At 50.6% G+C, this 22,852-nt stretch overlaps 1 protein-coding gene across 2 annotated transcripts in view; it reads left to right on the top strand.

Annotated features, from left to right (window-relative positions):
* Positions 1-6,893: 6,893 nt before the first annotated feature.
* Pdk1 (Phosphoinositide-dependent kinase 1) overlaps positions 6,894-22,852 on the top strand; it is a 71,819-nt gene continuing 55,860 nt past the window's right edge. For both annotated transcript variants that reach the window (XM_089540979.1, XM_089540978.1), the window contains exon 1: positions 6,894-7,186. In XM_089540979.1, the coding sequence (XP_089397105.1) occupies positions 7,031-7,186 (156 nt within the window). In that variant the 5' untranslated portion in view covers positions 6,894-7,030. The remainder of the gene's footprint in view (positions 7,187-22,852) is intronic.

Below are 22,852 nucleotides of genomic sequence, written 5' to 3'. Positions count from 1 at the left end.
TAGTACACGTTAAAGAACCCCAGGTGGTCGAAATTTCCGGAGCCCTCCACTACGGCGTCTCTCATAGCCTTAGTCGCTTTGGGACGTTAAACCCCATCAACCAACCAACCAACCAGAATGGCCCACACAAACGCCAGAGGGCGTTTCGCCTCATCGCGAACGTTTACAGCAAAAGAGGATCAAAAGAACCGACGGAACTTATAACACAACGAGTTCAGCGCGTTCAGTGTAAAAAGACCCGCCGCGGTGGCTCAGTGGTTACGGCGCTCGACTGCTGGCCCGAAAGACGCGGGTTAGATCCCGGCCACGGCGGTCGAATTTCAATGGAGGCGAAATTCTAGGGGCCCGTGCACAGTGCGATGTCAGTGCACGTAAAAGAACCCCAGGTGGTCGAAATTTCCGGAGCCCTCCACTACGGCGTCTCTCATAGCCTTAGTCGCTTTGGGACGTTAAACCCCATCAACCAACCAACCAACCAACCAGAATGGCCCACACAAACGCCAGAGGGCGTTTCGCCTCATCGCGAACGTTTACAGCAAAAGAGGATCAAAAGAACCGACGGAACTTATAACACAACGAGTTCAGCGCGTTCAGTGTAAAAAGACCCGCCGCGGTGGCTCAGTGGTTACGGCGCTCGACTGCTGGCCCGAAAGACGCGGGTTAGATCCCGGCCACGGCGGTCGAATTTCAATGGAGGCGAAATTCTAGGGGCCCGTGCACAGTGCGAAGTTAGTGCACGTTAAAGAACTCCAGGTGGTCGAAAAAATTTCCGGAGCCCTCCACTACGGCGTCACTCATAGCCTTAGCCGCTTTGGGACGTTAAACCCCATAAAGCAAAACGAACATGACGATATTCACGATATCGCGACGCATGTAGTCGTGCCGCTTTTTGCAGGAAACATGACGGGAAATCGAAAACTGGTTTTACAAAACCGGAAACAGCGCCCCCGTTAGTTGTCGCCAGCTCACATAGATGGCGGAAGATTATCTAACGCCATGCATTCTCGTGCAATATTTAGAAACTATGGTGTCTTCGGCTGACGGCACTCGTGGAGTTTTCCACGCACTCGTGCGGTGCCCCACGTTCGGCTGGATGCCACTGGTGCAGTGCCGTACGTTCGGGTGGGACGAGCACGACACGCGTGCGTGCCACCGCGCCACCGTGGAGACCGACGGTGGAGCGCGGTGCAATCCCGTCGTGCAGCGCGCGCTAGCAGACGACGCTGTTCACGCTCGTTGGTTGACGCAGCATCGACGAAGTGGAAAAACGGACGGATCATTACAAGTGGGCACATTTTTAAAAAATGTTGAATATTACAGCAGCTGCAATGCATTTATTCGCGCTGCAACCACGCAGCCACCGGCCGGCAAGCAATGTGCCTTCCGTTATGAGGAAATTAAAGGTTTGTCAATATTTTTAGTCTTGCAAGTTCTGCCTGCAGCGAACGGCATATGCTGTTCACCCGGCATGCCTGCACTTTATAACATCGAACATTTTGTCAACGTATGCGCAGGCTAAAGGATATCAATAAAGCGACAATGTGGGGCGCTTAGCAGATTGAGGATCACCTGCTGATATTTTCGAAAATTACTCTATCTGAAGCTCTAAAGGCGTATGGATCGAAACCGGCAAGAATAACGCCTTGTTGTGGTGTCTTACAAACCTGCGCCCCCATAATTAATCGCAGTACCTCACGATCAGGCTCGTGAATCCCGCGTTTCCCGGCGATTCTATCAACGCCTGTTACAAGCGCGGCACTGAGCACTGTTCTGAAAAGGCTGTTGCTAATTGTGCAAACTGTTGACTGCTCTAGTTGGCGTCGGCCGCTCGTAGGAATAGCCTCTGAGATCATTGACGAGGGTCTCGGAGGCCTCGGTTAACAGACGGCAGGAAGAGCAACGACACTCTGTGAGTGTTTCGCACGTTCGGCTGATGTGCAAGGTGACGTGCCACTCGTGTAGTATTTGACGTCACTTCCTGCGCACCGGCACGGAGGCAGTGCGTCTCAGCTGAAGACACCATCCGCTGTTAACGCTTCCAGCATTTCCAGTTTCGGTCTTTCATGGGTAGTGGTGGTGGTGAAAACATTTATTAAGAAGGGACAGGAGGTATGTTTGGATCAGCCCGTAAGGGACTGATCCTCACACGCACTAGGTGGAGGTACCTAGTATGCAACCCCAGCGGCGGTGGCCGCCGCGCGGGCGCGCCCGACGAAGGCTTGTTGGGCCTGTAAGTGGTGGCAGCCGAGCAGGGTCGCCTCCCAGTCCTCCCGGGTTACGCAGCCGCCCGCGCGCTCTCTCACCGGGCTGTTTTCTCCTCCCCATACTATCAGGAACCTGATCCTAATCCGATCTATACCTTCAAAGCTATTACAACGTATTATCAAGACAGTCATCGCCTTTACCATCGCCCATGTAAAGGCCTGTAGAAGGCGGATGAGCGGCTCCTTCTCCGCCTTCTCACCAATACATTTCCGTGCCCGGCAGCACTAAAGCATTTTGACCCCTCCTTTAACGGCAGCTGCCCACACTGTAGTGCAGTGTCTTCTGACACATATCACATGGTGTGGGCCTGCCCCTCCAACCCGGCTATTCATGGGTCAGCGGGATCTCAAGAGCGCGAGCCTCACGGAGTTCGGTGTCAGTGCACGCCAAGCCTAAACTGCAGGCGGCCCAAGCCAGCGCAACCGTCGAGCGAGCGTTCAGTGCTTACCTCGTACGGACGCCGCTATGCCCGAGAGCTTCCGAAGGTGCGTACGACGACGGAACAACGCTGACTCGACAGCACAGTCGTGTCGAAGCCAACCACTGGCTCTTAATGTTAACGGGCCCTGTTCCTAGCGCGAGCTGCGTGCCGAGCAAGTGATCAGGCAACGGGCGCTCTTCTTCCTCCTCAATCGCGAACGTGAACTAAACTGAAACCTCGTTTCGAAAGTAAGCCTACTTTCGTGCTATCGCGTTTCGGTTGCTACAGCAGTGCAGCCAGCGCCCGGGTTCACGTTCGGCCACCATAAAATATCACGATTGCATCCCACGGTGCGCGCTATGCTTACTGTGTACTTCCTTTTGTTCTTTAGGCCATGTCATTGTGACGTAGTTTTCTTTATAGCTGACGTAAAACCAAAATTGCTTAGGGGGAAATAACGGGACGCTATAACTATCTCGCTTTTTGGTGGACACCTCAACCGCGCTGTGATTGAAGGTAGTTCGGAATGAAAGAAGTGCCGTAGTGGAGGGCTCCGTAAAGACTGAGATCACTGCGACGAACCGCTCTGAAGCAATACGAAAGCGAAATGTCTACACACTATTCCGACGTCCGTGGCTGCTCTGACGTTTATGTACTATATCGACGTCCATGGCTAATTTGACGTCTAAGTGTTTCTTTTAGCGTTTTTTCGCGTTCAATTAATTCACTAACTACACCTCATCAACCAAACTTTTCCCACATCAACGTTTTATCACGCACTATATACTACAATCCCACATTCACACATATACCGCCGCGGTGGCTCAGTGGTTATGGTGCTCGGCTGCTGACCCGAAAGACGCGGGCTCGATCCCGGCCGCGGCGGTTGAATTTCTTTGGAGGAGAAATTCTAGAGGCCCGTGTATTGTGCGATGTCAGTGCACGTTAAAGAACCCCAGGTGGTCGAAATTTCCGGAGCCCTCCACTACGGCGTCTCTCATAGCCTTGGTCGCTTTGGGACGTTAAACCCCATAAAACCAAACCAAACCAAACTAAACACATATACCTCTAGAGAACTACGTAATTGTGCGGACAAGATTTGCGGGCACTTTACTGACGCGACATAGCCATGTAATGCATTTGCATTAAAATTTCGACCACCCGAGGATCTTCAACATGCATTCACCTCGTACAGGGCACGGGCGCCTTTCGCATTTCGCCTTCATCCGACCAGGACATCGCGGCCGGATTCGAACCTTGGTACTCCGGCTGAGCAGCCGCGCGGCGGGGGAACGCGGTGGATCCTAGCTCTCCTGGCTCAGAAGCTCAAAAACCACTTCTGCGGTTCCGCGAAATCCTAATTCATTATTGCGACAGCCACCGCCTGTATACCCGGCACCTGCCAAGGGGCTGAGTAAGGCGGAGGAGCGAACTCTGCGGCGCCTGCAGACAGGAACTCTTCTCTGTCCTGCCATAGCAAAACACTTCGACCCGAACACAGATGGGCGCTGCCCGCACTGTGGAGAGATCTGCGATATCTTTCACATGGTGTGGGCATGTACTCAGAATCCTCACCTTCCTCCTTCCCCCACCCCCACTCGAGAGGCATGGGAGACTGCCCTCCTCAACTGCTCCACCCTGGAGTCCCAAAGGGCTCTAGTAAAGCGGGCGCGAAACGGGGCCTCGTCGTGCGGTGTCGCGGACTAAGGATACCGACCATGTAGCGGGGTCTTCTGATCCCCAAACTCTCTCTGAGTATTAAAAATGTTTTTCACCACCACCACCACCGCGCGGCGGGTATGCGCCGTTAAGGGAGGAATAAAGAACGGAGCGAAAGAAGGAAGACAGAAGCAGAGGCTGTAGTGGACATCTCCAGAAGTATTTCGACCACCTGGGATTTTTATGCGAAGCATATTGCTAGAGCTACCACTCACGCCGTCGCCGTGGGACCCCCACGTGACACCGTGACGTCACACCACGTGACATCGGATGAGAGAGCCGGCCTCCACCTCGCGCCGTCGCCGTGGGACCCCTAGCCGTCACACCCGCGCATTCCCGCACATTTCGAACTCGCGTTCACACTCGGTGTAGGTGAAACGCTCGCTCCACCGGGCAGGCAGACGCGGCTTCCGTGGCAATCCAGGCGCTCACCCAACGCGCGTCTCGGGGTTAGTCGGCGTTCCGCTGTAGCCATGCCGTTGTCTTCCCCCACGACGAAGGCTTCTAGTGGTTGTATTAAAATGACCAAGTATTCAATCAAGGAAAGCCATGTATTACCAAGCCTAGCCACTAATATGCTTCGCATTCCCCAGGCTTAGCCAAGCTGAGCCTCAGCAATTTTTTAGCGTGCACGTACATCGCACAGCACACAGGCTCCTTTTGCATTTCGCCTCCATCGAAACGCTGCAAAAAATTGAGGGGCACTTTGACTGTCTAAAGTGCGTAGAGGCGAATGCGTTTTCCGCGCTACTTTGACTGCCTCTGTGGCACTGGTTACGTCATACATAATTAATTACCAATTACTGAGTAATGACAAATCACTAATCAATTGATAATTACTGATTAACGGCTAAATACTAATTAACTGCAAATTAATTACGCTTAAGCTTCGCATTTAGGAGTGGAACGCGACAGCGTGTTGTAACGCGCTGCCAGGGCGTCCACGGAACGCCACCACCCGTTCGGCGCGATGCCTTGCCCTTTGAACGCAACGCTTTTTGAGGAAAGGAAGTCGAGCAGTAATTCTCTGCCATCTCGGTAAACACCTGAACCGCACCGTAGAGGAAGGGAGGAAGTGGGAGTGAAAGAAGAGGGGCCGTAATGAAGAAAATTTGTATTTGAGGAAAGGAAATTACGCAGTAACTTTCTCGCATATCTCGGTGGACACCCGTCAACACGCCTTGCTCATCGGTAAATTGGTTTTTGAGGAAAGGAAATGTATCTGGCTCGCATACAGCGGTGGACACCTGAACCTAGCCGCAACGGGAAGGGAGGAAGATGGGAGTGAACAAAGACACCGTATTCACTAGACGCGCCTTTGTTCATTGCAAACCATTGCAAACCATCGAGCTGGCGTGGCGTGGTTGGGTCTTCACGTCCGGCCACCGCAGTGTTCGGACGTGCGATCATGGGCTCCGTAGGAGCGGCTTCGGCGGCCTTGTCTGGCCGTGGAAAGAGGGTTACTGAACACGAAAGTTCCTACCAGGTTGTTCTGCCAGGTCTGCCTACAGGGCGTTTTGTTTTAAATACCGTTTTTTTTGCACGCCGACATCACGGCCCGCCCTTACCGGGTGGAAGACTTCCGAGACGCGTTAGCCCAGCATGCGCTGCTCCCAGGGCGTATCGCATGAGCCGCGTCTGGGCTATCACAATGAAGGATGTCGATGCAGCGCGGAAGATTGCAGGCGTCGGTGAGCTGCTCGTGAAGGAACGCCGCTGCTTAGTGATCGACCCGACGAACCAGGACGTGCGCCTCAAGCTCCATTGGTTGCTCCATAACGTACGCGCCCGACGAGGACGTGCGTGTTGCCCTTGCGCCGTACGGGAAGGTCGCAGAAGTGGCCCGGGAACGCTGGCGCGTGAAAGGCGTCTCAGGGAAGGGGTCGACCACAATGCTCGTCACCCTGAAGTTGAAGGCCGGTGTTAAACTTGACGATTTGCCTCACCACCTGAACGTCGGCGGTGAGTTGGCACTCGTTGTGGTACCCGGAAGACCCCCTTTGTGTCTTCGCTGCCGAAGTACGGGCCACATTCGTCGGGAGTGCCGAGTCCCGCGTTGCGGAACCTGTCGGCGTTTTGGCCATGAAGAAGGCCAGTGTTCTCGCACTTACGCGAACATCGCAGGACCTGGGACCAGTGAAGATGCGTCCGAACGTCTGATGGATGAAGCGGACGCGGAAGAGGCAGCCAAAACAACTGGGCAACCAGTTGTGAAAGATGGACCTACGTTGACGCCTCTTCAAAAAAAGGTGACGACGACGACCAGTCAAGTAGCAGCTGCAGCATCAGTGGAGCATGGCTCTCAACAAGACGACAGTGGCAAGGTGACGGACGCGACGGAAGTCCCGTTCGACACCCCGAGCAGCGTGGAGAGTGATGGCAACGTCGCCATGGACACAAGCAAGGAAGAGGCCGCTATGACAGCTGCGAAGCGGTCGCATGACGAGAGCGTAGGCGAGAAGATGCCGCCTGATGGGGGCAATGATGAACCGCCGCCGAAGACGCTCGACGCTAAAGTCACGGCCGAACTTTTCGGCCGACACGCGGCAGGCGGGTAAACCGCCTCCTTAGCTCTAGTGAGACCGTGTTGGTGTGAATGTCAACTCTTCGTCGATTATCTTCAAGATGGTCCGGCAGCGGCGATATGTCTGTGTTCGAAAAAAAAAATCGAGGTTGCTCCTCCGACGTGCTTCCAATCGCCACCGGACGTTTCTTGGGAAGCCGCATGGTCATGCGGACGATGCGGACCGTCCACCGACGAAAGCCACACCGACCACGGAGGTAGGAACGCGACGGCCAGAAGCGTGTTTTCTCTCTCTATAACACATGGTATTTAAGCTGGACACACCACTTCGTGTAGCCACACTGAATGTCAGAGGGCTTGGAGCAAGACGGCGGCAGTACCAGCTTCACCGCCTCCTTTTAGACAATGATCTAGACCTGATAGCAGTCCAAGAGTCTAAGATAGAGTCAGAGGAACATGCCGGCCGCAGGTGGTTCCTTTTCAGTCAAATTTTCATGTGTGCGTTTGCCATTCTGTAGGTGCATCTGGTGGATGCCTCTTATTTATTCGCAACACTTTGGGTATAGGCGTGGAGTCGGTTTTTTCTTGTGAAACTGGCCGTCTTTTGGTTGTTGATTTTACCTTTTCTTAATTATGTTGGCGTGTTATTTGTGTATATGCTCCGAATGTGGAAAGAGAGCGTCAGAATTTTTTTGAATCCTTGGAGTCATGGTTCAAGTCCGACAAAAGTTTGGTTGTTCTTGGGGACTTCAATTGCGTGTGCATGGCTGTTGACAGAGCTAAGTGCAGAAAATTCAGAAATAAGAGTGCTGAAATGCTGAACGCATTTGTTAGTGACTACAGCTTAGATGATATTGGCAGTGTGTTCTCCACTGGGAGCTGTCCGGAATACACGCACTTTCATTGGGATAGTCATGCGCGATTGGACAGAGTATATGTGTCAGTTGACCTTGTTCCCTTATGCTCTAGTTATCATGTACAACCAGTGACATTCAGTGATCATTGCCTTGTGAGTGCCACTTTTGGAAAAAAGAGCAGGAAAGCACGCTTTAACTGGCACCTGTGGAAACTGAATGCCAAACTTTTGGAGGATGAAGAGTTCGAGATGAAAATTAAGTCTGATTTTGAGAACATTCTTATTGCCCAACCAGTTTCTTTTGCAATGGAATGGGAAAGATTCAAAGAGCAGGTGAAGATTAAAGCAATAGAAAGGAGCAGTGTAATTAGGTATAAAGAGAAAGAAAAAGAAAGAACCCTGCACGCTGAACTGGAATGCTTGCTGAACATGGAAAGCACGGCTCCTGGAATGTTCACAAAAGAAATCAGAGATGTGAAATGCGAACTGGAACGCAATGACACAGAAAAATATAAAGCTGCTGTCGTACGTGCAAGGCCCGAAAAATTGTTGGTAGGTGAAACGCCTACAAAGCGAGCGCTCGCGGACGAAAAACGGTACGCTTGCCAGAAAGAAATCAGAAAGATAAGATACGGAGACGCAATTACCAGCGATCCAGGAGATATTCAGAACGCCTTTGTGGACCACTTCACAGAACTTTTTAGTAACAAGCGCCAGACTGTAGAAGGTTTTCATGTAAACTTCTTACAATTGATGCCAACACTTGACGATGAAATCAAGCAGCGCCTAGAGCTGCCAATTACCTTGCAGGAGATAGGAAAAGCAATAGACAACCTACCATCTGGGAAAGCCCCTGGGCCAGATGGGTTGAGTGCTATATTCTTCAAAACATTCAAACACTACGTCGCTCAACTGATGCTCAAAGTATTAACAGAAGCTTATGAAAATAATCAAGTTCCATTGTCTTTTACTACCTCCCACATTGTTTTAATTCCCAAGACTGATGACACGGAGAAGCATGTTGGCGGGGTCCTATAGACCAATCAGCCTCACAAATGTGGATTACAAGGTGTTCATGAAGATTTTAGCCAGCAGATTGCAAAGTGTAATCGCCAAGTTAGTTGGGCCGCGTCAAACCTGTGGCATCAAAGGTCGCAGCATTGCCGCAAATATACATGTTGCACGAAGCGTATTAGAATGCGTTGACGCGCTTGGCAGTCAAGTAGCTATGATGCAGCTAGATTTAGCAAAAGCTTTCGACCGTGTTTCTCATGACATTCTTTTCTCCATTCTAAAGCATGCCAACCTGGGTAGCGTAATAGTAGAAGGGGTAAAAATGGCTTACGCAAATTGTACGACGCGAATGCGTTTGCTCTATGGTTATGGCGCTCGGCTGCTAGCCCTAAAGACGCGGGTTCTATCCCGGTCGAATTTCGTTGGAGGCGAAACACTAGAGGCCCTTGCGCTGTGCGATGTCAGTGCACGTTAAAGAACGCCAGGTGGACGAAATTTCCGGAGCCCTCCACTACGGCGTCCCTCATAGCCTGAGTCGCTTTGGGACGTAATAGTAGTAGTGTAAAAACTTTTATTGACACAGAGGAGTGTGTGGCACGCAAGCCCCTGTTCCACGGCCCCCCTACACCAAACGTTCATCGTTATACGCTCCATGACATCGGCAGCCCGGTCCGTGGCGGTCTTCTGCCGGACAGGGTCATCGGAGCGTAGCAGGGTCTCCCAGGCCTCTCAGCTGGTGGGATACTCCAGGACCCGCGGGGAGGATCGGCATGGCATTATAATACAAAGACTTCAATTTTTATCTGCGGGAATTAAAAAAATTCCTGTGAGCAAACTACTCGCCTAATCGAAAGCAAACTTTGCTCACGGGGTAGCATATTATGGTCTACGTTATTTGAGATGTAATTAAACGTCGGTACTTGCCTGCAGGAACTGCTGTCAACTGCGAGTAAAGCTGTCGCAGACGAGAGCTATACGCGAGCCGAGCAGCTGGTTTCACAGGGCGCGCCATCTGCCGGAAGGCGAGATTCGACGAACATACGAGCCGGGACGTCGTTTGCCTCGCCTTCCGGCAGATGGCGCGCCCTGTCAAACCAGCTGCTCGGCTCGCGTATAGCTCTCGTCTGCGACAGCTTTACTCGCAGTTGACAGCAGTTCCTTCTTAATTTAAAGAAATGCAGGCAAGTACCGACGTTTAATTACATCTCAAATAACGTAGACCATAATATGCTACCCCGTGAGCAAAGTTTGCTCTCAATTAGAACAGTAGTTTGCTCACAGGAATTTTTTAAATTCCCGCAGATAAAAACGGAATTCTCTGTATAAAGTGGACGAGGGTGGTGGGGAAAACATTTATTAGGAAGGGACAGGAGGTATGTTTGGATTAGCCCGTAAGGGACCCGATCCTTAGGTGGAGGCCCCTAGTATGGGACCCCAGTGGCGGTGGCCGCCGCCCGGGCGCGCCCGACTAGGGCTTGTTGGGCCTGTAAGTCGTGGCAGCCGAGCAGGGTCGCCTCCCAGTCCTCCCGGGTTGGGTTGAGGATGGGGGGGGGGGATAACCTGGTTAGAGGGGCAGGCCCATACCATGTGATAGGTGTCCGAAGACTACTCTGCAGTGCCGGCAGCTGCCGTTCAAGGAGGGGTCAAAATGTTTTATAGCTGCCAGTCACAGCAATGTATTGGTGAGAAGGCGGAGAAGGAGTCGCTCACCCGCCTTCTTGAGGCCTTTACATGGGCGAGGGGAAAGGTGATGACTATATTGATAGTAGGTTGTAACATCATCGGATTAGGATCGGGTTCCTGTTCGGGTGGGGAGGAGAAAACAGCCCGGTGAGAGAGCGCGCGGGCGGCTGCGTCTGCTGCCTCGTTTCCTGCCAGCCCCTGATGAGCAGGGGCCCATATAAGGTTGAGGTAAGATGGTTGGGGAGGGTAGACTGGATACAGGGGATTGTGTAGGCATCCTGAAAATAAAGGTATTTGTAAGGAGAAGGGTGGATGCGTTGATTGAGTCTTTAGGCCCCAAGCCACGTAAAGTAGTGGGTCCAAAGGGGTGTCACGTCTGGGCTGTCTGTCCCCGCTAGGTTGCTGTAATCGCGAGCTGGGGTGTCAGCCATGACATTGCTTTCTAAGCCTTCGTGTCCGGGGACACAAGTTATGACATGATCGAGGTGGAGGGTGGCGCCCAAAATGCGGAGAGGAAGTTTGGGGACTCGACCTTTGGTAAAGACCCTCATGCAGTCCGCGAGTCGGTGGTTATGTGGGAGCTACGCATTTGCTTGTCCTGTACTTTGGTGGTGAGTGCGATGGCGATAGCTTCCGCCGCAGCGGGTCAGTGGTCTCAAGGGATGCAGCAAGAGATGTGAGAAAAAGGGATCGGCAGCCGCGAAAGCATATCTGTAAAGTCGTGGGTACCGAATCAACACAGTGTTGTGCCTGAACCCTCATTCCGCTGGCCTGTCTGGGAACCAGAGCTGTGCGCCCGCCGTCGTGCAAAGCAGGCACGGACTCGCGGCCATGGCGCGGCGTCATCCTGGCTGGCCGGCGCAGACCCTTCCTCCTCCTCCTCCTCACTAGCGTCGGATCGAGCCAATCCGAGCGGTGGCCTGTGGCGTGACCTTATCGGAGCAGAGGAACGCCTGGTGCAGAGAAAAGGAATGATCACCGGCGGCTATAAGAAGAGAGCCGCACTGAGACGCAGTAGCAGACGGGCAGCAGACACGCCATCGTGGCAGAGATACGCTCTCCGCAGGGCCTCGTCCAAGCCCGTTGTGCTCATGGCCCTTGTACATACCTTGTAAAAAGCCTTGTAAATACTTTATATAAACGTCAGTTCACTTACCGTCGCATCGACCGTTCTTCGCTCAGGTCTGCTCAACAGAGGCAGCAGACTGAGATGCCCAAGTCCCAACAGTGGTGGCAGCGGTGGGATGTCGCGTCCCAACAACAGGTAACTGGCCCAATATTGGCAATGGCTGGTGTCACGCTGGTCCTTTGTAGGACCGGCCTTTGATAATAATTTACAATATTGAACTGACTAGCTGTGCAACTGGGGTAGGAGGTCGCGTTAACATATATACCACCGTCGTATCGTTGCAGTATTAACTGTCTGCTGAGGTAGCGAACGCTGGCCTGACGACCGGTAGCCTGCAGATCGGGGCCTAGGAGGAGGTCAAGGTGCAGGTGGGAGCGTACTTGCACAGGGAGGTTGTCTGTGGGGGCCTGGATGCATGAAGCTTGTGGGACACCAATATGGTGGATAGTGGTTCTGCCTGCGCTTATAGTGAAGAGGCGAGTATGTTTAGAGGCATGGACAGCTTACTGAATCCTTCGAAAGGGTTGCCGATGTGAAATAGGTTCCGTGTACTAAAGAATGGCGATCTGTGAGAAGTGGCGAGGAGCGCGGAGCATCGCAGCGCCGGCGGGGCAGAGATTGTCGCGTAGTACATATGTAATGGAGTGACGCGATTTGATCGATGTCGCTTTGCGCCTTCCCGCAGGCCTTCTGTTTTCGAACGGCGTGAGACCTTGCGCAAATGAGATAATCCACAGGGGCGAAGGTAATCGCATTTTCGAAATTCTAGAAACTGATACGGCTATTACTAACGGCCGGCTACAAATCTCTAATTGCAATCGGACGCATATCGATAATAGTTAAAAAGTTAACAATTACAATTTAGTTAATCACTTTACTGGTTAACGTGAATCGGCTGTTATTACTACGCCGCGAAAAGTTTCTCTTTTCCTCAAGAACCCTATTTTTTTTACATTAATGGCTGTCTTCCCTGAAAGACCTGGTTTATATCTTTATATGTCCTCAGTTTATATCCTTATACATGTCATATATGATGTAGCGTAATCAAGAAAAGCAAAGGAGCCTTCTTAGGGAATGTAATACGAAGGCAGGATAATCAATGAGCCCTTACGGTAAAGAAGCAGATTCTAATGGAGGGGTACAAAGTATGCACCCGGTAAAGTTAGCATGTTTGCGGAGGTAATGTGGTCGTAGCTGGCACAGGACAGGGCTAATTGGAGAGGTATGGCAGAGGTCTTGAGCTGACGATGAGTGCATGCAATAAGGGGAGTAGATAATCTATGGCCATATAGAGTTACAGAGTGCATTCCACGAGAAGGTAAGCTCAGTAGAGGGCGGCGGAGAGTCGAGCGGCAAGTGCGACTACAGGTGAACCTCTTTATATTGAAGTTGAAGGAGCCACGCGATTACTTCGTTATAGCGTTTGCTTCGTTATAGCGGAACGCGTCCTTGGTGGCAGCTGTCGCATGCCAATAGGCTTACCCGCCATTGTGTATACTGAGGACAACACAGCCTGCATTTAGTTCTGCGCAGTTGTGCGTTGCGGGCGCCTTCAGCACGCACACCGAGAGCCCTAAACGCGGCCGAGTATAACGTGCAGTCATGGGCAAATGTTTACGTTATGCGGCTTCGCGGAAAAAAAAATATTTCTGCGTTCTCAAGCTAAGCAGTTAATTGATAACAATAATAAGCATGAAGGGATATATGTGCTCCATTCGTCAGAACGAATAACAGCTGAATTTCTGGCGAGACAACACAGGAATCATTCTCTTGTGAATTCGATCCTGTAGACGTTTGTCTAAGACAGGATACCAATCAATATATGTTAGCCTTTCCAACGGAGGCCCAATGCCCATGCCTTCAGCGCATGGGCTTTGGAGTATAAAAAACGGGTCTTGGAGGGATACTGTCGTCGAGTACTTGGAGCAACATATTAATAAGGCTTAGCTCCATTTTGCAGGTCGTGTGAAGGTGCGTGAGAACGATTTCGTCACGAAGGCTTATTTCGATTGGCTTCGCCGCACAGCTCGCGAGCACCTTCGCCATAGCACTTCTTCGCAGGACAGGACTGTCGTGTGGAGAAGGCGTACGACAAACCGAAGGCTTTGAAGAAGGCCGCCTCAGCGGAACTTTGTTTTTCGCTTTTATTTACCGCCGCTTGTCCCTGTAAAACCGTCGGGACCCCGACACCGTCAAGCAAGCCAAGTGCATTGACTGTCTGTTTTAACCAGTGTGACGGTGTTGCGAAGACGGAAACTAAACAGCGCATGGAACCGGAGAAGCAGAGTGCGCTCACAGTGGACCGTGTGCAGCGTGGAAGAGAGAGAAAATAAATTTTATTGAGGTTGGAGGACTGGGGAACTGCAACTTGCCACTTTAGATTCGGTACGGAAGTGTTGGGCGCCGTTACAAATTTCCATATTCAGCGCGAAAGTGCCAGTGGGGTTTGCTAGATCCCGTTATATGCAAATTTTACTTCGAAAAAACGAGATGCATGTGCTTCTATAAGAGCTTCCAAGGGAATGTCGATTCGTTTGTTACGTACGTTATTTCGTTATGAATTGTTTCATTATAACGAGGATCAATTGTAGAAGGTTTTTTGGGGATGAAATGGCTGGATGTACAGCAGGGCAAGGTTAACTGGACATGTCCAGCGTAAATATTCAAGAACTAGTGTCATCTGTTGGCCACCAGTAGCGACTCAATGGGGATATTTTAAGCTCGTAATTTTGAGAAAACTAGAAAGTTCTGAGAGATTCTGCGCGAACATGGTGATGGCATCGCGGCCGAATCTTCCTCCTCGATGCAAAATCTGGCCTGTAAAATGCATCTTGCGCTCACACCAACTATTTCCGACGAGTATCGAAATTGAATTGCAAAACAATTATTTCGTCAGAAAATGCAAATGCAGATGATCCGGGCTAGGTGGCTATCAGCCCACGGCTGACAGCGACTTGCGTAGCCAATTCAAACACGGTGAATTGATCAGGGTGACTGAAAGTTGTCACAACGGCTTACCTAAAAGGGATAATTATTCCCTAAATAATGCTTAAAAGTGTATACCAACCTATTGTTACTAACCATGTAATATTTAGTTTAAATTTGAAACTGATATTCCAGCGCTGTGAATAATCTGTGTGAAATTATGCAGAAAATGTTTTGAAAATCTTAAACGGCGTTATATGCCACTAAGCATCACGATTTGCGACCTAAAAGGGAAAAAAAATTAAAAAATTAAATAAAAAACAATAATATTACAGTACAGAGAGCGGAGTCGAACGGCCGACCTTCCATACGCAATACGTGCCTCTAATCCACTGCGCCATAGCGGCTTTTTTTTTTTATTATTTATTGCCTGACTTCGGCAAGAACCACAGTACACAAATACACTTACAGAGCGCAATGAGCAATAATTAACAACACTATCCGCCCGGGGGTGCGTGGCTTCATCATATTAAAACTCCTTAAGCGTCACCAAAGGCTCGACTCTTTCGAGCCACTCGGGAGCTTCAGGAGCAAGTTTCTGAACTTCAATATACTTATAGCGGCGATGTCAAGCCGTCGTTCTGAATGAATATTTATAACCAGCCTTAATGGTGGCTGCTACCTGCCGGTGGGCGGCACTGTCATCGCTGGCTGTACCGGCTGCATTTGGCGAACACGCGCCCGGGTTATTCATGGGGACTACCGAACGTTCAAAATTCCCGCGGTGAGGTTGTGTTTAACAGCGCCACATAGCACGTAGTGGTAGCCATGCAAACTAGAAGCGTTTGTCCAGATTTACAAGGTCTTTGTACTGCAGTGGACGTTGTTAGGCTGATGATGATGATAGGCACTTAGGATTGTTTTGTTTTCGAACGTTAAAGCACACCTTACAGATAAATTTACAGCTGCAGCTCCTGGAGCATTTCAAACGCTTTTGGCGGTTACAGAAGTCTTGGGACAGTCACCTTTTTCCGCCTTCGTTTAAACTGGAATGCGTGACAAGTGAGCAAGCCATGATGCTGGGCAATCCTTGTGTGTAGTTTTCGGGCGACCAATCTGTTTTACCTATGCAAGCTTGTCCTTTTTTTTTATAACTGAATAGTTCAAGCCACAAGGTGGGGGTGGTGAAAACTTTTAATTTCTGATATAGAGTTTGGGAGCCACAGAGTGGCCCCGCTACATGGTCGGCGTCCCTAGTCCGGGACACCGCATGACAATGCCCCGTCTCTCGCCCGTTTCACCAGAGCCCTTTGGGACTCAAGCGAGGAGCAGTTGAGAAGGGCAGTCTCCCATGCCTCTCTGGAAGGGGTAGGGGAAGGGGGGAGGTGGGGATTTTGAGTACATGCCCACACCATGTGGAAGATATCACAGGTCTCCCCACAGTGCGGGCATCGCCCATCCGTGTTAGGATCGTAATGCTGTAAGATTGCAGGACAGAGTAGAGTACCTGTCTGCAGGCGCCTTAAAGTTCGCTCCTCCGTCTTACTCAGCCCTTTTGAAGGGGCCGGGAAAAGGCGGTGATTGTCGGTATAATGCGTTATTATTTCCCTGAATCGCAGCAGCGGCTGGTTAGTCTCCGAGCCAGAAGAGCTGGGATGAGGAGCCCGCGGTGAATAAGCGCTCGGGCAGCCGCGTCAGCGGCCTCATTACCTCGTAAGCCCTGATGGCCAGGAGCCCAAATGATTCTTTTCGGTGTTGGATCAGTGGCAGTCCGTCTTAGAATGCAAGCAGCTAAGGGGGAGATCTCCCCTGCCAAGTAATGATCACATGCTTTTCGGGAGTCCGTAATGATGATTCTCGAATTGGCGAGGGCGGCAGCAATCGCTATCGCTACTAGGGGCACGCCAGCTTCGAAGCGGTGCATGTGTTTGTTGTTCCCACGCATTTCAGTCTTCTGTTTCAATCATTGTTCATTGATTTCCTAGCTTGCACAGTTCCTTGCTGGCATTGTTCAGTATTATTTTTAATGAAGTTCCTGTGCCCTGCAGGATATGCTGTAAATATATGAAATAGCACTCCCACTTATTAAGAAGATACAGTCTAGCCCGGTTATAACGAAGTCGGGGGGGAATCGGAAATCACTTCGCTATATCCGCTATTTCGTAATATGCGGACTACGAAAAAAAAATGCAAACATCGGCATACCGATTTATTGCCGCTGAAAGAAGTCGTCCAGCGTCCCCTGAACACGTTTCGCGAGTGCGGACTTCAGGATTGCGGCTTCCATACCATTCAACTGCGAACCAAAGATCTGGTCGAACTCCGGACTCCCGAGGTACATCCGTAGCGTGTCAACAGCTGCGATGGCCGCTGCGGAGGTGACCGGCTTAGGGGCACAACTAGCATCGTCGCATTCGCTGTCGGAGGCGCTCTCCGCCAAGGTCTTCCATGACACTCCCGGCAACTTCTTCAGTCGTCAAGTCCTCGGTGGCAACAAGGTCTTCGTCGGCGAAAACGAAGTCCATGTGGCTTTGACCCGCAGGCACAAGGTTCAAGTCGCTAGCGGAATCCCAAAGCTGCTGCAAGCAGGCCGTCGCGGCGGCAGCATCAGCGGTTGCAGCGACGTCAATCGCGGTAGCTTCGTCCCCAGCAGGCGCCGCCTCCGCGCTGCTGCTTCGGGAGAAGCCGGCTTTCTCGAAGCAATGGGCGATGGTCAGGTGCTTCACATCCCTCCAGGCTCCGCTTGCGAAGAAAATCGCGTTTACCAAAGGCACCTTCATGCCGACCACGTTGTCGGAAGTGTGAGCATCAATCAGGAGCCGAATTTTGCTCTTATTTTCGCGGAAAAAATCGCCTCAAGGACGCAAAAATGTGTTGATTGGCAGGTTATTTTTCGGTTGGTATTACATCTCTTCGTTATATCCGCTGACGCGCTCTTATTTACTTCGTTAAACCCGAACCCAAAATGTATTGAAAATGCAAAGATGGGAATGGGAAATTGAAATTCCTTCGTTATAACCGCTATTTCGCTATAAGTGGCTTCGTTATAAACGGGCTAGACTGTACTAAAAAGGAATACGGCTGTGCTCCACCCCCATATCTCAATTGCTTTGTTCATTTTCTTTTCCTTTTATCACTTATTTTTACATTCATGATTTTCGATGAAGTTCCATTTGATCTTCCTTTGCTCTTCATTTTTGAATTCTGAACGTATAATTTTTTCTTAGCTGTTTGCACCTAAAATCTCGTTACGTTGCTACTAGAATTCTCAATCGTGCGGCAACCCTTATCGTAGAACGGGCCGTGCTTTCATGCACACAACAACGACAGCGGCAGCAACAACAACAATAACAACCTTGCTTCTCCGTTTCTGTCGTACCGTAACGTGATCCGACGTATACGCGCGCCAGAGAGGCGCCGCTCCGTCTGCTTTCCCCCGTCCGCAGCGCAGCCTACACGTCATCCCGTGAACGTTAGCGATGACGTCACGAGCAGACCAAGAAGAAGAATTCGGCGAACGTGACGTCACGAACAGACGACGCAGGAAGACGCCCCATATGCGCAGGAATGTACGATGACGCGGCATTGGCGATGGCTCGCGCAGCAGACGAGGCGCGAATCGTGTTTCTGTGTCGTCTGCGACGAACGCACAATCGGCACAGCTGTTAGCCGCTCAGGTTCCACAATGGAGACATGGTGAGGAGGTAAAAAAGAAGGAAGAACAGCCGTATATTGTGACGTCACGCGGGAAGGTTTCTTTCCTCTTTTTTTTTTTATGCGCTTGCTTTATGCGGGAGTATGTCACCGGCACAGGTGCGCGGGTAGAGAGCTCGTTCCGTCAGCTGTTTTCGCGCACAGAAAGTGGCCGCGTCATCAACAGTCTTTCGGACGGAGCAAACGGAGACTTGCTTTTCCCTTAACGGCCGTTTTTGTCGAATCCACTTGAATGACCTGCGAAAACAAAACAAAAATAAATGGGGACGAACAACTGTGTAATTTGACGCCGTATGAGCTGCTGTTTTCCTTTGTCGCGGCCGCTTTTACCAAAACAGATGCACGAATGGAACTCATGCCGTCATTATTCATTACGACGTCATTAACGGTCCTTTGCGAGTAGCGGACGAAAACAATATTTGCTTTTTCCAATTACCAATAGCTATTCTCTGTTTCTCGCTGCCTAAAGAGAGGACAGTGTTTTTGTTTCAGCTATGTCGGCAGCAAGGGCGTCCGCAGAATTTTTTGCAGGGGGGGGGGCCCCATTGGCTGTTGGCGCCGGAGGGGGGGGGGGGGGGTTATGTTCGTAGCAAAAAGGCACTATTTGCGGAGTAAATTTATTTATTTATAAATAAATAAAATAAATAAGTAAAACACACACATGAAAGAAAAATTACAAACAGCAAATTAAAGCGTGGCTAGGAGTGATACATTGGAGTTTATCAACGAAGAAACAATTAAAATTAATAAAAATGCAAAAAGATACTATCACTTCGTGGAGAAGAGTGCTCAGTCTTGCTGCATACGGGTTCTCGACACACCCGGATTGATGACCAGCACACAGCACAATATGTTCACAAACACGCAACGACAGTCAGTCAGTAAACAGCAACTGTAGACGCCTCGGATTTTTCTGGGCGAATTGCGTGATGACACGGGTGATAAATTCATTCCTGTGCTTCATTACACGCTCTCGGTGTACACTCATCATACAAAGGCCGTCCAGTCTGTCGTTTGTCATCGTTGAGCGTAGCCACGTTTTCACTCTCCTCATTGTACTGAAGGAGCGTTCGACCGTACAGGTAGTAACTGGCAAAGCCAGAGCCACCTCAATGGCTTTTGCAACACCAGGGAAGAATGTCTTGGCCTGATGTAGAAGCTCGCAGTAAGTTATTTCTGATGGGTCCCCAGTTTTGTTGCACCACATCTCGTACCAAGAGATGGCCTCTTCCTTGAAGTTGTCGATGCCGTAAAAGCACTGGAGTTCTTCGGCGAGAACAGCGAACTCAACACGGCTCAAGTGCTTCATTTTTGATGGATGCAGCTGGAGAAGTTTGAAGCTCCTCTCATTGCTTTCAGAAAAGCGCCGAGCTAAAGAAGCAGTGAGGGAGTCCAAGTACGGCACATATATTGCCACACGGTAGTATTCCTCCGGCGACTGAATCCCGTAGTTGTCTCGGTGGGCCTGACGAGAGACTTGTCTTGGCACAGATATCACCACATTTAAGTGATTGGCTGCCTCCCTTGCTGCATTCATGATGTTAGAGAACTCCTCTACAGCGTTCGTCCGGTGGCCGCGAAAAATACGTTGCAGCTCAGTGATGTGGTCATGCACAGAATGGAAGTCCATGGATACACCTTGCAGAATGTTCGTAACTGGTTCGAGCCGAGCGCTGTACTTCGCTACAATATGCAAGCAGACGATGAAAGATGAGCTTGTTGTTGCGCAGTAGAGGATGTGAGCTCGTTGTCTAGTTGCAGCGTTCGAGCATGATTCCGTGGACGCGAGCTCCTCGAGTGCTTCGACTATGGCCACGTAATGCTGAGAGAAGATCCTAATAGACTTATATTTTGCAGACCATCTTGTCTCACACAGCATCGGAATGTTCGGCACCAATTTTCTCCGGAGTACGCTCTCGCGGAAGAAGTTTATGGTTTGTTTGATTATGCCAATTGTGTTTCGAATTTCAGAGACGTCGTTCAGATCGTTGATGACGAGATTTAGTTTGTGACTTGCACAGTGGAAAAATAGTGCCTTCGGGAACTGTTTTTGTATAATTTTGTTCACTCCAGCTTCTTTTCCAGCCATTGTAGAGCGTCCATCGTACCCCTCCCTGTCCAACGAGGTTCGAAAGAATCAGCCCGACATTCGTCAAAAACTTCAAGATTGCCGCGGCGATGCAAGCGGAGTTTAATTGCTCCAGCTCTACAAATCCCAAAAACTGCTCTCGAACGCACACTTCGGCTCCCGCCTTGTCAATAAAGCGAACGCTTATAGACATCTGCTCTTTTCCTGAAATATCTGCAGTTTCGTCAGCAAGAACGGAAAAAGCAAACGCTTTGTTAGCTTCGGTAACTATCTGCTCTTTCAGGATGTCGCCACAGATTGTGATGATCTCGTTCTGGACGCGGACAGAAGTGTACTTGGCATTGCCAGCAGAAGAAGCGAAGTGTTCCTGAAGTAGAGTATCTCCAGCTTCTACACGAAAGTCAAGCAGATCATTGAAGACTCCACTATCGGACTGCTTGCCGCGAATTGGCAAGTCATGCGTCGCGCAAAAGAAAATGGTGGAAACTATTGGAAATAGTTTCTCACGGTTCCTTTCAACTTGCGCGTGGAGTCCTCTGTTCAGCTGCTCTACAACGGGTAGCTGCTTGTCTTTCATCACATCCATAAAGTTCTGTGAGGCCGTCATTGCCTCCTGGTGCCATTGGGATTTTACGTGATCCCTGCACGCCTCGTGCATTTTTCTGTAGTTACTGAAAGCGCGCACGATAAAACTTCCTTGAGTACCCCGGTGAACACGTGGAGGAAAAATGACGCAAAAACGACAAATAGCGCCTTTCGCTGTCGCTGAGTACGCAAGCCAGGGGGCGTAATCTCCCAGCCATTGATGTCGAAAAGGCCTCTTTCCAGGTGTTACATCCTTCTTAAAATCGTATGTAACATTTGGTGACCATGGCTTAGTAAGAAGACGTAACTTCAAAAAGTCCGGTATGCCAGTGAGTTTAGCTTTGCCTAGAAACTCTCCTAAGTCATATTCTTGAGGCAAGTTATTTGTTTTCTTGATGTTGTCTCCGGACTTCGATCCCAAGCAAGGAGAAAGGGAATCGTCTCGGCTTACTGCGTGACCGGAGCTCGCTGGTGAAGTTCCTTCCATGGAGACGACGACGTCGGCTACTGTCCGGTGATGAAAGGTTGCATCGCTCTGGTCAAATCCGGACTTAAATCCCAAGAAAGGAGAAATGGAATCATCTCGGCCTGCTGCATTACCTGAACTCACTGTTGACAGAGTCCCTTCCATGGAGTCGACGACATCAGCTACTGTCCGGTGATAAAAGCTTGCATCACTCTGTTCAAATGCTACACCGTTGTCACATATCACACCAGAATCTGCAGGGGCGCATTTGGATAACGCTTCGTCAGACAACCGCTGACGCTTGAAGGAGCGCCGAATGTCCATCATTCGGAACCGCGCGAGACAAAGCTGGCTATGGAGTTCTTCGGGGTTGGTAGTGTTAAAAATATATACACATTGATTGAAAAAACGGTTGAATGCGTACGTTGAAAACAAAAAATGACTATATATACAATGAAAACTTATTTACAAGATAAATGCACGCTCGCAGTTTCATACACCTCGCTCCATCTTGCTCGCGCAACCGCACAGTCGAGTATTTGCACACACACTACTCGCCGCTCGTCGTTTTCTCGTCCGCTGTCTTGATTGTTCTCAGCTTCGTTGACAACCGGCCACTAAAAATACCGAAGCACAAACACAGAGGCGCGCACACATGCAAGGGCCTACTTGCCGCAGTATCCCCGAATACGCACTGTTGGAGTTGAGGGTTCAGGACAGGAGTGCCGCTGAGCGAAGAGGTAGATGGCGAAAGGAGAATAGGTTTATTTACATTTTACATTGGTGGTTAGAAGTGAGACGATTCTGCCGCATCCGTTGTCGAGTTTTATATCCTTCTTGTTCCCTAAAGTCCCTAGGTTGAGGACGCCCTTGCCGGAGTGGGAGGGGCCTAGAGCTTTCACCTGTGCGCACACACACGACACTGCACTCATGGTCACGCCCCCTTCACATGTGGAGTCTGAGGGAAAGAAGGTTGTCGTCGAGGTAGCGTTGACGGCGGTAGGTGATGGCCTCCGGCCAGCCGAAGGTTTCTGCGGGTCACCGACATCTGTTGATCATCAAATGCCACCCGCCGCTCGAGGCCAGACGCGAGGTCACGAAAACGCCGAAAGTGGTTCCTCGTGCTTGGGTCGGAGATGAGGCCCGCCAGCTTGTCGCGGTGCTTGGGCACGCCAAAGAGCAACCGGAGACGAGGCCCTTTGTTCCCTGGCACGGTCACGGCAAATGGGGAAGATAACGTTCGTCTCCCCGAGGCGGCGGCGGCGTTCTACACGTGCAGGCACTTTGTGAAGGGGGTCTGGTTTTGTTCCTGCACTCCAACCGGGCAAACTCCGTAATTGAAGTCAGCTGGCACCTGGGTCCTCTCGGTGCTTGTGGTCCATGGCGGCAGGCCCGAAAGCAATCACCCTCAAGTCGCTAGCAGCCATACACAGTAGAAACAGGCGTGCTGGCGGCCACCCGG

The sequence above is a fragment of the Amblyomma mixtum genome, chromosome 4 (assembly GCF_055824585.1).
Source record: "Amblyomma mixtum isolate Tamu chromosome 4, ASM5582458v1, whole genome shotgun sequence".
Lineage (NCBI taxonomy): Eukaryota > Metazoa > Arthropoda > Arachnida > Ixodida > Ixodidae > Amblyomma > Amblyomma mixtum.
Note: the sequence above shows the minus strand (reverse complement) of the source record. Positions and strands in the feature narration are given on the sequence as shown.